Source organism: Seriola aureovittata, chromosome 17, assembly GCF_021018895.1.
Source record: "Seriola aureovittata isolate HTS-2021-v1 ecotype China chromosome 17, ASM2101889v1, whole genome shotgun sequence".
Lineage (NCBI taxonomy): Eukaryota > Metazoa > Chordata > Actinopteri > Carangiformes > Carangidae > Seriola > Seriola aureovittata.
The window spans coordinates 15,996,139-16,011,907 of NC_079380.1; the positions used below are offsets into that span (position 1 = coordinate 15,996,139).

The window sequence follows — 15,769 nt, forward strand, 5'->3', positions numbered from 1 at the left end:
GAGACAGAGCATGACTTAACTGTTGCCCCTGTACTGTATGACACATACTGTATAAAAGATAGTATGAATGAACTTGACATGTGTGCTTATCATTGTCAAGTATATGCACACAGCAACATTTTTTGTATCTTGATGGCTTGATCCTTCCCTTTAATATAAGAGAAACTACACTCACTGTTTTACTAGCTCCCCTCTGTCTGCTCACCCAACCCCACCCATATGTTCTTATCGGGGGAAAAAAATCTCTTGTCCAAGGGTGTTAGGTCATTAGAAGTGTGGCTGTTTCATTATTGCTCCATTTTCACTCCAACTGGTAATGCTTTATCTTACAGCCCACACATTACTGCGCAGTTAATCAGTGTGTACAACACGTGTCAATGAATTACTTCTGTTTTTTTTTCTTTTTTTGGGGGGGGCAAAACTGGGGCCAAAATGAAGTGATTTGTATATTAAAAAGAAAATACATTCATACTGACAAAGACAAATTTTTGTCATCCTCATCACCTGTATTTGAACCTCAGAATGGATTGTGACTGATGGTCTGGCTATTCAGCCCCCCTCCCCGCCTCTATACCTCCTTTGTCTCTCCTTTATGATCACTACCAGCTTATCTTTTCCTCTCAGCACACCGTTTATTATACCAACACTCATATTGAAAGTACACTGTGAAATGAAAGACTGAAGACACAAAGAACACATATAACAAGGTATAGACAGGGAAGTGGTTTGTGGGGGGCACGGTACATATCTATAAAAATTTAAATGAAGATGTATCAGTAAGTTGCATGTGAGAGTGCTAGATATGAGAGCAGAGAACTTGAGTGCTGTCTATCCAGGTGAGAGGAGTGTTGGGTTTTCTACTGTTAATTTCTTTAGTGAAGATTTTCTATTCTATAAATTCTTATGTGATATTTTGTCAGCAAGGGCCATAGCATATGATTTGCATAATTTTCATACACATCAAACCATTCAGTGACACCTCCGATTTCCTATGGATGGAGGCACTGTAACTCTCATCAGGACAGAAATGTTTCATCACAGGATAAAGGTGATCAAGTCGACCCAAAGCATGGCATCAAAACAGAGCCGCCGGATCTCCTCATCGTAGAGGTCAAACATTGAGGCCTGTGTCACACCTCACATGCACTTGACGAAAATATGGTGAAGCATGACTCATCTGACCATGTCACTTTTTTCCACCACTCTGTAGATCAGTGCCTGTGGTCTTTGCTCCGCTGAACTCTCAAATGTGCATTCATCTGTGTAATGAGGGTTTTATGCACTGCAAATACAACACGCCTTTCTATGTAACTGACGACAGACCATTGCTGACACAGTCTGATCATGTCTTGCAATGACATTCTCAGTTACCTGAGGAAGAGTTGCTAGCATAGCAAAGGCAGCGGTGGAGTCATCCCAGGCGAAAGGTAACTTGGCGCTGACAGTTGTAAACTTCAGGATGAGAATTAGAAGGGTGAAGAAGAAGCAGAAGACCCAGGTGAACATGCACCATGCCACAAGGCTAAAGCACATACAAGTGAGGATGGCTGCCAATATTCGAATGATGCCCACAGGCTGGGTGAGTGACCACAAATACAAATGGGCCATGGCTGGACTGGATGAGTCTCTTTGATCTAAAAAAAAAAAAATTGTGTTGTTTTCTTTTCACTTCAGTTTATTCTGCGCTGTCCATCCCTCAGTGCAGCAAGGCCTTAGCTTCTAAATCAGATCATTTTGAAGAAATCCATGCAGACAAGAGCCTGGGCAGGTGTGTTCTTTGAAACTGAAACGAAAGAATGGTGAGGTATATTCAAACAGAGCATCCCGAGCTTATCGGTGTAGTTTATGGCATCTGTTTTTCTCTACCTATTGGATAGTGGTTGGGTGTTATCATAATCATCTCACGCCACACACTGGACTCTGGTCCTCAGTGCAAGCCCAGTTCAGAAGCTAATCTCTAATAATGACGGGGGTGCGTCACATCCTAAGGAATATTCTCTGATCTTATCCTGTCCTTGAGATCACTTGATTTATTGTTTCTGGTGGGAGAAATGGGAGCGTTTGGATTATTTTTAGGCATTTTATGGAGTGAAGTTGCATAGTGAACATCTTTATCAGGCCATTTTTATAATCTGCCTTCATAAAAAAACAGAAAAAGAAGTAGAGCAAGATGTTGCAGTGTATTTACTTTAGCATTGTGAACAAATAGTATGTCATTACATGTAGTGTTAATACTGCACACAACCAAAAGCAAAGTTTATGTATTATGATCCCTCCCTTTTTGTACAGAGAGCAACAATGAGTTTAAAAAAAGAGAAAAAGTAATGCAGAATTGTGAATTTGTTCTTCACTTAAATCTCACATCTCTTCCTCTTCTTCCCTCTCTTCTGTCCTTTATTTTTCCCTCTTTATTTGTTTTTAAAGAATTGTTTTAATATCCACTCCTTAGTTCTTGGTTCTTCCCATTTTGACTTTTGTGCAGAGCAGGAATTCCTGGACCAGTCAAAGGTAATGTAACTCCTAAGTATGCACATGGTTATCACTGACATCATTATATCTTTATGATAAGAAAAGCAGATTTTAATCCTGAGAATTGTTCTTTTGTTATATTGTTAAAAAAGACTGAACATACAGATGTGCAAACCACCTTTACTGTTTTTTTTCCCTTTCATTACTCCATGTGGCAATGTAGAGGCAATACACTTTCTGACAGTATGAGGTTTGTTAAACATTTAAACCTTTTTGAATAATATCAGAGCTAATGTTACTTAATTCTAGGACTGCAGCAGAATTATACATTTTTATCATTATGGCCTGACCATTATTTTTTTTATTTATTCAGTTAATTATGTCATGTACGAAGTGTAAAAAAGAAAAATCTAAATCCAAGGATATTCAGTGATAAATGACAAAGAAACATAGCAAACCTCCATCCATATTTTTCCTTGAAAAAACAACAAACAATGAATCAATTATCGAAAAAGTTGCTGATAATTTATATTATATTTTCTCTATTATCTGCTTGATTAAAATACTAATCATTTCAGCTCCCAAATCATGACCATGTGTTTTACTAGCAGGAAAATAGCAGGTGTGATTCCTTCCTCTTTTTTCTTTTTTTTTCTCTCTCGCTGCCCATAATAGAAAAATGGGAGTTGAGACTTAAACCTATAGCTGCTGTGAGTGTGTCAGGGTATACACAGACACACCTTCACAACCTCCTTTGAGAGGGACAGGGTGGGTCCCACTGTACCTATTTAACCATTAACCAGAATTTTTAACCATTAAATATATTCATTCATTGTAATTTATTACTGAGATACACTGATACTGATACACAATAACTTCACACTTTTGTTATATTTTATTCATATTTCAAATGCTGAAATCGACAGAAACACACACCAAATGAGTTTCTAACAGTCTCACTCTGTCACATCAATACAGAATCAAAATAAGAGCATTGATAAGGATTACATATCAGCCATGAAAGTAGAAGGAAAAAACTGGACACAGCGATAGTTCTTTCATGAAGACTGTCGATAACTGAAATAGAGAGTATTCTTATATGAGGAACATTTGCAACCTATGTTCAGCTTTAGGAGAAGACCAGTCTAAAAGAGTAAACTGTATCCACAATGTAAGCAACGAGGTTAACACAGGTCATGAAAGAGATGACCACTAAATTATCCCATGGACAAGTAACCAATTCTGAGCAGTAGCTGGGTCTGGGGTTGTTCTTGAAGCTGTACAACGGCCAGATAACCACAGCTGTGATGTACATTAACACTGCCAACACGTTGCAGACTGTTAGAACTTTGTTCTGTCCAACAGCTTCTGGGCATGGACACAGAAGTTGGCAGATGGTAGAAATAATGACAAGGACTGTAAAAATGGAGCAGATAGAGTAAACAGCGACACACCATTGGAGTCCTGGAAACCTTAATATCGAAGTGTAGTCCAAGCAAGTGAAGATGATGCAAGCCACGAAGGCCTCCAGTATCTTGAGGAAACCTGGGACTGTGTACAGAAATCGACTGTTCTTTTCAGCTTTCATCAGACAAACCTCAATAGCGTGCAGGATGAAGGCCAGACAGGAAGTAACACTGGCACCAATTTGTCTACCGCAGCTAGGGCAAGTGAAGAAGATCGGATAGATGATGGATGTTGCCAGTAGCTGTATGAGAGAAAACATCACGTCTGAAATGAATCTTAAATTCTAAATCCTGTAAAGTAACAGTTCATTTTACTTTTTTCTTGTGCAGCAGTCACAAATGACACATGTTATGGATACATTTGAGAACCATTTGTATAAATCTTTGAGCAGCAGTAAATAGTATATATGCATATGAGACTGTCCTAATGTCAAATTCAGTCAAACAGAAGCCACACAGCCAAACAGGACTTCACTTCATCAGCAGCAACACAAACTCACTGGATTTTACAAGCAACACTGGAGAGGACCTCTTTCTTTTGTTCCTAGGACTGGGTAACGTTAATTGACTGGGCCTAACCTAACCTAGCAAAGCATAGCACCCAACAGCTAAGGATCAGAACTCTTAACCCTGTTCAGTGTACATGTTTGGTTATGATGTCCCATTAGCTTTGTTGTAATGTTTGCTTAGGTTGTTGGTTAGTCACAGTTAATTTGGTCCTTGTATGTTCACATACATACCTTTAGTAAATCTCAGTTCTAGGGCCTGAATGCAGCTAACCCTTTTCTAACCGGTCACCTTAGACAATAGTAGCTGGCACCTTCCCTCCTACACACACCATGTGGTCTCAGTGGCCATTTTGAGTAGTTTCTTTTTTTGCCGCCAACTTACATGCAACCGTTTTTAGTCTTTCATGTTCAGGCCATGTGGTCAGAGCCATCATTTTGAATCAGCCATGTTGCCTTTGTCTGTGTCCCCACAGACACACACTAACACATGGTAATTTGGTTATAGTTATAAAGTTAATTATTAATCAGAGTTCCAGATTAATAGTAACATTTTGAGACAAAATATTGGCCATCCTTGCCCGTTTCAGGCTGGTGCACCGAGGACTTTCATTTTAAAGTTATTATAGCTTAATCATTTTTTTAATATTAATATTTTCTTAATTTATGATAGCCAATAAACTGATAAACCATTGATGCCCCAACATTATGTGCACGCATGTGAAGTTGAGTACCAAGGCCCAACAAGATGTTGTTGAAATGTTTGTGGTGGAAAGATTTTCTTATAGTATTTTTTATCCAATTCTATGTGTGTGATGAGCAGCATGAACCCAATGAAAACTCTTACAATTCCAGGCATATAGACATATATCCACTGTTTTTGTTAACAACTAGATCATTGAATTTTGTGGTGCTGTTACTGTGTATCAAAGCTCAAAAACTGTATTAGCTCATTCATTTTGGTTCCTCATAAATTTATTTTCTTCTGCAAAATGTAGACTTTAATATTGCCAGTGACAGAAGTGTTCAGTAACAGTGGCTAATCACTAATGTACTTGACCAACAAGCTGCAAGAAGTCTATCCTGACAATATCTGCACACAAAGACAAAAACAACAGTGAAAAATGTCACACACCATTAGAGTAGACAACATGGCACAAGCGGCAGAGAGGTCATTCCAGAAGTCGGGCAGCGTTTCTCTGAGACTGGTGAATCCCATGCAGAATCTGCAGAGGGTGACGCTGAAGCAGAAGCACCAGGTGAACATGCACCACGTCCAGAAGGAGTCAGTGCTGTGACCCAACGACGCCAACAAGCTGAAGGAGATACAGGTGAAGATCATCTCCAGTATACGCATGATGATGTCCGGCTTACCCATGGTGCTCGTAACCCTGTGGTCAGTTGACTGTGGTCCTGGATAGATGGTCAACTGATCTTGCACCTCTTCACTAGTGTGTTTAATGCACAAGTACGTAACAGTTATATATAGGGTTTGTGAAGGGGGGGCAGGAGTCTGTTTTCACTTTCTATTAGCTTATCAGTTGCAAAAGGCTTGGGTTTTAAGAGGTTAATAAAAGAATTGTGATTTTATTACTTTCAACACAGGACTCAAAACACTCTATTGTCCATTCATCAATAGTTTAAACCTGTAAATATGTTACAAGAAGCGCGGGAGGAATTAGGCCGAACTCCTGCAATAAAAAGAGGAGAGTGACACACTGTATATGGGAGGGAATGGAGGGAAAAGAGTAAGGAAGTATTTGGAGACAATTCTGGTCTTTCCAACTGCTACTGACTGCCAACTGCTAATTTTATACACACAGCACCAAATTTTCTCTTGCTTACCTTTGAATGACCTATTAAACTTCTCAATGTGAAACAAATCCATTAAGGGTCAGGCCTTTATCTCAGACAGAATAATTGGCTTGTTTCAAAGGATAAAATGGAGACTTCAAGATTAAACAAGTCCTACATGATCTCTTTAATTGCCAACAAATATAACAAGTAATTGGAAAACCTGAAAGAGACAGAGCATGACTTAACTGTTGTCCCTGTACTGTATGACGCATGCTGTATAAAAGATAGTATGAATGAACTTGACATGTGTGCTTATCATTGTCAAGTATACGCACACAGCAACATTTTTTGTATCTTGATGGCTTGATCTTCCCTTTAATATAAGAGAAACTACACTCACTGTTTTACTAGCTCCCTTCTGTCTGCTCACCCAACCCCACCCATATGTTCTTATCGGGGGAAAAAAATCTCTTGTCCAAAGGTGTTAGGTCATTAGAAGTGTGGCTGTTTCATTCTTGCTCCAAATTTTGGTAATGCTTTATCTTACAGCCCACACATTACTGCGCAGTTATTCAGTGTGTACAAAATGTGTCAATGAATTACTTCTGTTTTTTTTCCTTTTTTTCCCCCTTTTTTTTTTTTTTTCAAAACTGGGGCCAAAATGAAGTGATTTGTATTTTGAAAAGACATTACACACATTAATACTGAAAAAACACAATTTTTTGTCATCCTCATCACCTGTATTTGAACCTCAGAATGGATTGTGACTGATGGTCTGGCTATTCAGCCCCCCTCCCCGCCTCTATACGTCCTTTGTCTCTCCTTTATGATCACTACCAGCTTATCTTTTCCTCTCAGCACACCGTTTATTATACCAACACTCATATTGAAAGTACACTGTGAAACGAAAGTGACATGAAAGACTGAAGACACAAAGAACACAAATAACAAGGTGTAGACAGGCAGAGGGGCCACCTGGCTGTGTTCTTGAGGGAAGTGATTTGTGGGGGGCACAGTACATGTACATGTTACATAAATGTAAATAAAAGTGTATGAAAGTAAAATAAATTAAAAGTTGGATGTGAGAGTGCTAGATATGAGAGCAGAGAACTTGAGTGCTGTCTATCCAGGTGAGAGGAGTGCTGGGTTTTCTACTGTTAATTTCTTTAGTGAAAAGATTTTCTATTCTATAAATTCTTATGTGATATTTTGTCAGCGATGGCCATAGCATATGATTTGCATCATTTTCATACACAGGATGCACCTGAGGAAGAGTTGCCATTCTGTTTTTCCTTACATATCACAAAAATGCATGAACATCACAGTCATGAAATGTGCTGTCGACCACTATTATCAACCGTATTTACTGATGTCTTTCCCATAGATCTAAATGCAGATGTCACTTTACTCACTGTTCGGGTTGTAATACTCACTAGTTGAGTCTTAGTGACTGAAGCTCTTGCCATCCATGCCCCAACAATGAAACTTCCTACAGTCACTTAGATCTTGTCTTAGATCTTCAGAATTAACTGGGCCTGATCAACACTTTTATACATGCCACAGAGCATGACTGGATGTTAATTGTTTAATTGCACTATGCAGTGCTGTGGAAGCATATGCATCCTGCACGTTTCTTCACACATTTATTCAGGTTTTTACTTTGATTTATCACCCATCTGTATTTTGGGTGACTCCTAAATTAATGTTTTATTTATTGTTGTGTAGTGTTTGATTTTGTTTCTTCCAGGGTCCGGAAATTGAACTGAATTGAACTACTGGAGCACAATGAATCGAGCTGGTGATGCCCTCTTCTCTCTGTCTCTTCTGATTCCTTGTGATACTGTAGCCTATTTCCTGTTTCATTGCACACAATCATAGTCTTGTCAACAACATTGTTTCCTGTTTTTGTTTTTGGTTGACTGCACAAGTATAAAATAGTTATCTGATTGAGGCAAACAGTGATTCCGGGGCTGCTGTATGAGGACTATTAATCAAATCACTGTTTTATAGTTACACAAGAGAAACACCAACAGCAGAAACAGGAATATGCAGTAATGTACATTATGTTGGAATGATTCTGACCTCTAGTGGCCGCATGTGAAGAATAGACAATTACTTTTTCTGGATTTGAAGTCAGAGCAGCACTTTCCTACTCTGCGCGGCCTGAAATTATCAGTGGGCCTGTAACATAGTGCATTCCAGAGGTGATGTGTAATGTTCCTGTGATAGTCATGTGACCTCTCACTATCCCCAGCCCCTTCCTGACTGTCCTGTCCTGACCAGGCCTTCATGTGTCAAAGTCATGTGTTTAGATTTGGATCATTCACACTCACTTAGTGTGAGGAAGAGAATGTCTGGATTGTACTGACACTGAAAAATATATATTGAAATGTTAATAAAATTACTATAAATAGTTAGAGTTGTGTAGAGTGTAGAGTGTGGCATGGTTCCTTAAAAAACACCAGAGAGCAGCAAAAGATTCAAGGACTCATGACTGAGAAATAACATGCTCCAGAGAAACGCTGCTTGGTTAGAGTCATGTACTTATCTACTTATTTCCATTTTAGTACTGCAATGTAGTTCTTCTTTTATTCCACTACATCTCAAATTTAGAGCAACTGCCACATTCATCTAATTTATTTGGTTTTGTGGTTTGTATATGTTTACTGCCAGTTAATGACACTGCTGAGGAGAGAAAAAAAGACCAAACGTGTCAGAGGGCATAGTAATTTTGCTTTGTCTGACAGATAAAAGGCAAATTTTTGTAACAATTTTTTGTAACCATAACCATTTTAATAGGCAATAACCTCTCACAGGTTGTTCCTTCTGCATCATGGACGAATTATGCATCAGTGTGTTGCAACCGTGTAGGTGTGTGACTTATAACGAGGCTATGTGTGCAATGTTAAAATTGCAGGATGGGTAATGAAGTGGCATCACTGCAGGGGATGGGCTATCCAAGGCAGGCAGAGATATCGATGACTGACTAACAACACATTATTCATGATGTGTGCCACTTTCCTGGCTATGCTGTCAACTTTTTCATTGTCGTAAGTGGTTTGTACATGTGGTCTTTTATAGGTATGTAACAACTAAGCATGGAAGCTTTTTCAGTAATTTTCCAATGCCTCTTGTTAGGGTGAAATTTCAGGAAATTTCTAAGGAAGGCGTAGTCTGCCCAGACAAAGCATAAACAGATGTAGCATTGATAGGACTCTGATGTCAGAATACTTTCCTTGGTCACAGTGTTTAGTAATACTTTTGTACTTTGTATTGTGCTTTTTCCAAGGTTGCTGACTGAAACTGTGATGCACCGGTGTTATGAGGCATTATGTTAGGTCAACAAAGAACACTTGTTCTTAGCTATATCCCACAGTGGTCATTATTATAAATTTAAACAAACACTGTAGTGCTACTCTGTTTCTTCTGAAGTGGGAGGAGAGAAGAGGAGGGGCATCATCAAGTTGTATAACTTCTTCATACGAGAGGAAATGCAGATGGTGGTTCTTCTATTCGTTTTACAATCATTGTAGCAATTGTTCTCTAATTGTACCGTGTATTATCCTCACTATCCTTCTGTCGGTGCTCTCTTGGTTTTACTGACCTTCTTCTTGCCTCACTCGGGACCAGGCACCTCCCGGAGAGATCTTTCTGTTGATGGAAAATCACAGGTAGGTAAATCTTATTCTAGACATTTGTAGTTATATAATGATCATCTGCTGTTACCAGTGTGTCAAAGTCCTGTGTTTGTGTAAGGTATGATTATTCATATACCTTATGTAGCTGATATTTTCCACCACTGTGGGACAGATGCAATTGTCTAAATCAAGTTTTTTTTTTATGTAAGAAGCATTTATATTCAGTATTTTTGTTGTTGGATTGGGTTGTAAGCCTTGTCCAAACAAAGCAGGGCGAGGCACATAATAAAATGGCGACTCTAGAGTGCTTTCTGTGTGCATACAGCGCATGTTGCTCTAATTGATTCAAGATTGACACTGACTGGATTTGCTCACTAAGAACTATAGACTTGGCAGCATACACTTTGGCACTACATTCTTCTGTTTTTATCAAAACAGAGACTAAGGAAGCACCAGTCCACTAATGCTGGTTTTGGTTGGACTAATGTATGATTAAAGAGGATCTGGAAGGGTATTGGGCAACCTTATCATCAGTGCATAGATATATTATTCCATGCCTCTCCCAGTGAGTAAATATTGCTGCTCTTCACTGCTGACATATGGCTGCCTTGGAAAAAGAGCTACTTTAGTAATTCGCTGACATTTCTTTAAAGTTACAGTTAGTTTTACTGTTGTAGTTAAGTCCAGTTTTGAGGCACAGGGGATGTGTACTTTACTGAAGTATTTCCATTTCATGCCACTTCTACTTCACTACATTTCAGAGGCAAACATTATACATTTTACTCCCCTACCTTTAGTTGACACCTTTTAGTTGATAGTTATTTTACAGGTTAAGAGTTATAATGAGCCTCATGTTGACCAACTACAACAGTAAAACGCTGCTCATTCATTAATGCATCAATGATAATAATCACATATCATAATACTCACAGGGACCATTTTTATACATTAGTACTTTCATATCACAGCTAAAACTTTTTTCTCATCATTTCAAGTGCAACAATTTCATTTAAAATTGAATATTTTAAAGGACCTAAATACTTGTCCACCAGTGGTTTTTTTGTACAGCACAGTGTCTCAAAGAAAATCCTGCCATGATGCTTTTGACTGGTGACACTCACAGGCATTCTGTCATTTTCCACATGCTGTTTAATGTAGCTTCCATCATAAAAGGTTTTATGATTGATCTGAGTCATTGTTATAATTGTCTGATACTGTCTAAATGTCACAGTAACTATAGAAAATGTGATTGTGGTTTAGAAATGTCAGGTATGTGTGTGGTTTGAGTATATCCCCTGGAACTCTAAATTAGTTTCCACCACAGTAGAGACTCTGTTTCTCTGACCTAAATACAGTTCACTTTAAATATTTGTGACGTTTTATTGTCTTTGCATTTCTTAAGAAACCAAACCTATGCAACCAATGCTTCAACATGGTAACAAATGCATTGTTGGCCCCTGGATATTTGACTTCAGTTTATATATAGTATACACTTTCACTACCTTTGCCACATAGCTATTGTTATGTTATGAAAGTGAAGTTTTGGCATACTGTATGTATTTGATGTGTCAGCAATACATTACATTAAATGATATTCAGGGAAGAAAACCAGTGTTTATCATTTATGTTCAGTAGAACACTTATAGTAATGCTAACTAACCATTGATGAAGAGGCCTACATGTTTTCATGGGCAATGTTTTAGACTAAAATCCTAAAACTCATGCTTAACTGTGCCAAACATACATTGTTGTTAAGGTCATACTTATTATCTTGAAAGCCGGTTGATCAACATAAAAATGAATAACACTTTTCCCATATCCAGTCAGGATTTCTGAAGATGGAAAAAGGATACCCACCACAGGAATCTGCGCCACCTTACCCTGGACCACCTATGAACTATGGCCCAGGACCTCAGCCAGAGATGTACCCTCAGCCGGGCTACTTACCTGCAGCAGCTCCACCTGCTGGATACCACGGAGGTCTGTATCTGAGGCTTAAGTGGGTTAATTTTTGCCCTCCTGGGGCTTTACATGATTATTTCACACCTTTTTTCTGTGAAGAACACATAACCCCCCCCTTTAGGCAAAGAATGTTAAATGACAGTAACTATCAAAGTCCAAAAAGAAAAAGATTACCACTCCCGTACCTATTATAACATATGTTATGTATTTATTTTAATCAAAGACTTATGTTTTGGTAGGTGATTTATGGAAATATCTGTATCTGAACCGTCCCTTCCTGTTTTGGTAAACTGTGTGTTTCATCTGCCAGGTGCTCCTTTTGCTCCAGTCCCGGTTGCACCTGTCACACAAGGTGAGGAGATGCATCTGATCCAAGATCACTGTCCCATGTAAAACACAATAGAGATCCATGCATACAGCATGATTGTCCCATTTCTAAGAACATGTGCATGCACACAGATGCATATATGAAAGGTTCATTTGCATAGTGCACACATCTGTGAAAACACATCTGATAAGACAAATCTGTGAGCACGCATCTGTGAACATACATCTGCACATAGACCAGCTAGCCAAATTCTGTGGGTGAGGTCCTCAGCTTCCTGCCAAACTGAATCTGAAGAATTGCCCATTGTCGCCTCTGTGCATAACAAAAAGCTATTGTTCGGTGTTTGTGCTGTGTACAGTCAGATTTTGAGTGTGACTTTTTGTAACAGATGAGTAAGGATTTTTATCACAGGTATATTACTTCTTCACATGATCCCCACATGTGAAAATGAACATTATTTCAATCTGAGTCACAGAGGATAAAACACTCTTTATTTGCCAGTTGGATGGCTCAGTAGTGTCAGCTCAGAAAGGCGAATGAACCAACAGAGCACTCATTACAAAACAGAAGACCATGCCATTGTCAAATCACAGTCTCTGTGCCACCCCTGCTGGTCTTGTTGAGTCAGTGCAGTCAGTGCATTTTGTCCTTTTTAGTCGACAGTAACAACAGAAATGTCCGACTAGCTCTCCACAACAGTTACACATGTTATAGTTACTAATTATGAAAAAAATGCATTAGTTGCACCCCTTTTAACATGTCTATATATTTTACATTGGTCACAGATAAATTCTGACAAGGATTAAAAAAGTGTGTAGAGTAGCTTCCAGTTTCAGTGATCATATGCTGCACTGAGAGATGTGTCTTGAAAGGGTGCTCTGCGATCATTTTGATCATTGATCATTTTGAGCTTGCACGTCCTTTATTTTATGTGCTGTGCATTTCTCATCCTCAGTAACTCACATGGTTGTAACACCTGCACTGCAGGATGTCCCAGGACAAACTGTGTGTCCTCACTGCCAACAGACTGTGATCACCAAGACAGGGCACACAGCGGGCCTGATGACGTGGGCCATTTGTGCCGGCCTCACTCTATTTGGGTAAAAACAACCTTTTGGGTAGAAACTTGCTGCACGTCTTGTTGCTCGTAGTTTCTATCTTCCTGAAAAAATAAGAAAAAGTACAAAAGATCCTGTAAAAACAAGTAAAATCATTATCATCATTATTTCAATCATTATTTTAGGAATAAAACTAGAAAGTTATAATTGTCTTTGTTTTACTCCCACAGGTGTTTTCTTTGCTGTTGTATCCCATTCTGCATTGATTCCTGTCAAGATGTGGAGCATCACTGTCCGTCCTGCCACAGAGTAATTTACGTATACAAACGAATGTGAAACTATCCTGACTGTGAATTGGGGAGAGGAACGCAGTGCTTACTTTCTTGCTCTGCAACATTGATTCAAAACTAATCAAAAATATAAACGTATATTGACAGCAGCTGCTACTCTTTCCTACTTACGTAATATGAATTGCAATGATATATATGATGAGGCCTCATATTGTGGGAAGTTATATTTAGCAAACAGTGGAACATTTATTAGGAAGGAATATAAACCAAACAATATGCCAATAAAAGTTGCTCTTATTTGTCCAGTGGTGAATCCACTTGGTTTCTGAATGTCTTATTATCTGCCCTGTCACTATGTCTGACATTTTCTTCTTTCCTTATCTAATTGTGCTTCATGGTTTGTCATTCGTTTTTTATTATTGCACTCACTGAGTTTATACTATTTGTCATGAATTAAGTTAAAGACTGAACCCAAATGCAGATCAAAACAAGGGAGTAGGTGGAAAAGGATATGATTTTACTTCCAAGAAAAACAAGGGACACAGGAGTAAGGGAATAAGGAAATTCCAAAAAATCCAAACAGGGTCAAACAGGATGAGCCGAACAGGAAGCAAAGGCACGAAGAGAACACCGGGGACTTCAACAGATAGCAGAAGCCCAAGGAAACACAGGGAGCTTCAACAGACGAACTGACACAGACAAAGGGGGAGCAAAGAGACTAAAAAGAAAGGAAGGCAGGGAGGATTGAACACAGGTGAAACACATTAGGGCGGGGAAGACAATAAACACGGAGGGAAACAGGACAAAGACAGCAAGTAAAAACATCAAGAGACACAAGGAAAGTAACTACAATATTAAAACAGACCAAACTCATAAAGCAAACATAACATAAAAGCTCAAACATAAAATCACCGTCATGGCAACCCATGACATTATTCCTCTGTAATTTTTTTCTTTTGAAAGAAAAGGCATCTGATATATCCTCTGTCAGAAGAAGATAAACAAAACTGGGATTACACCACACTAGCAGATCACAGTGGTGCTTTGAGCTTTGTCATAAACTAAAGTATTGGGCAAAGTAAAAAAAGACAGGAAAAAAAACATATAATGGTGTTGCTAGATGAAAGGTCAGCGATCTAAGTTATCATGTCATGTCTGGGGGCATTGAATCTCTCCACCAAATTCAATTGTCATCCATCTCATTGTTGCAGAGAGATTTCAAAAATCTCATGGTGTCAACCTCTGTGCATGTCTGTACATCCAGATGTTTCACTGAATAAGTGAAAAATCTGACCTGCTGGTGACACTAAAGGAAAAGTGAGAGGATCATCAAACTCACTACAATATCTTCCTGGTATCTTGAATATCCTAAGTAATTGTAAACAATCCAATCAGGTTATTCCTCTCCGAGCTGATACATTGTGGCTGATAAAAACTCAGGACTGTAGAGTTTGAGAGTTTTTTGTGTTGTGAAATATTGCTTGCAGAAACTATCGTCTTGTGAAATGAATTTTGAGCAAACATTAAGATGATAAAAGGGTGAAGATAACCATGAGATATTGGTATTCACCTGCATACTATCATCTATATAGTCTAATAGTACGGTGAATTTGGAAAGAAATCATTAATATTACCTGTTAGGTTTCACCATTTAACATCATGTGTAAATGAAAACATTTTAATGACTTAAGCTGTAACTTCAAATATCAAGAGAAAATGAAAAAGTGAAAGTAACATTAGCTGCTAATTCTGTCCGTACCATTACAAATGTAATATATAATAATAATATGGAATGAAACAGTGAACGTTTCTTTTCCTGCCAGCGTTGCTACTAAACAGTTGGTAGTGAGGTAAAATAAAAAAATAAAGAAAGGGAATATAATGGTTCAAAAGTGAATCCAAAGTGATAAAATGCCAGTAATCTTAGATGCTAAATTGCTTCAACATAATGACCTGCTAATTTTGGGAGACAGAGTTAATGTCAAAATAAAGCTAAAGTCAGTTGCTGAAGCATTGCAAGACAGCCACAGAGTTCTCACCTACACAGACAACATTCTCTGAAAGAAAGACAAATAACAACTGTTACATAGTCTGTTTGTCTAATGAACAATCAGCCTGAGCCCAACTAAATTTCATTAAGGGGTCTAAGTCCATCTCATCTAATAAGATTGATTGACAAGAAATTACTTTCAGTAAACATCAGCAATATACACAAGAAAGACACAAATTATATAATTTTGTAAACAATCTGTTTA

At 38.4% G+C, this 15,769-nt stretch overlaps 2 protein-coding genes across 3 annotated transcripts; one reads left to right on the forward strand and one right to left on the reverse strand.

Moving 5' to 3' along the window:
* Window positions 1-3,518: 3,518 nt before the first annotated feature.
* On the reverse strand, window positions 3,519-5,819 carry LOC130185699 (myeloid-associated differentiation marker homolog). The gene is made up of 2 exons (XM_056402300.1): window positions 5,577-5,819; window positions 3,519-4,177 (listed from the first exon to the last, which is right to left on the reverse strand). Exons 1-2 carry the CDS (start codon window positions 5,817-5,819, stop codon window positions 3,599-3,601), a joined length of 822 nt encoding a protein of 273 aa, XP_056258275.1. The 3' UTR covers window positions 3,519-3,598.
* A 3,450-nt stretch (window positions 5,820-9,269) lies between these two features.
* LOC130185904 (cell death-inducing p53-target protein 1 homolog) lies at window positions 9,270-13,831 on the forward strand. Of its 2 annotated transcripts, none has more exons than XM_056402657.1 (6): window positions 9,270-9,288; window positions 9,869-9,909; window positions 11,700-11,856; window positions 12,149-12,190; window positions 13,122-13,266; window positions 13,455-13,831. In XM_056402657.1, exons 3-6 carry the CDS (start codon window positions 11,715-11,717, stop codon window positions 13,558-13,560), a joined length of 435 nt encoding a protein of 144 aa, XP_056258632.1. In that variant the 5' UTR covers window positions 9,270-9,288; window positions 9,869-9,909; window positions 11,700-11,714; the 3' UTR covers window positions 13,561-13,831. The 2 variants fall into 2 exon arrangements, with proteins under 2 accessions (XP_056258632.1, XP_056258631.1); XM_056402656.1 differs by lacking the exon at window positions 9,270-9,288 and adding an exon at window positions 9,557-9,738.
* The last annotated feature ends 1,938 nt before the right edge of the window (window positions 13,832-15,769 follow it).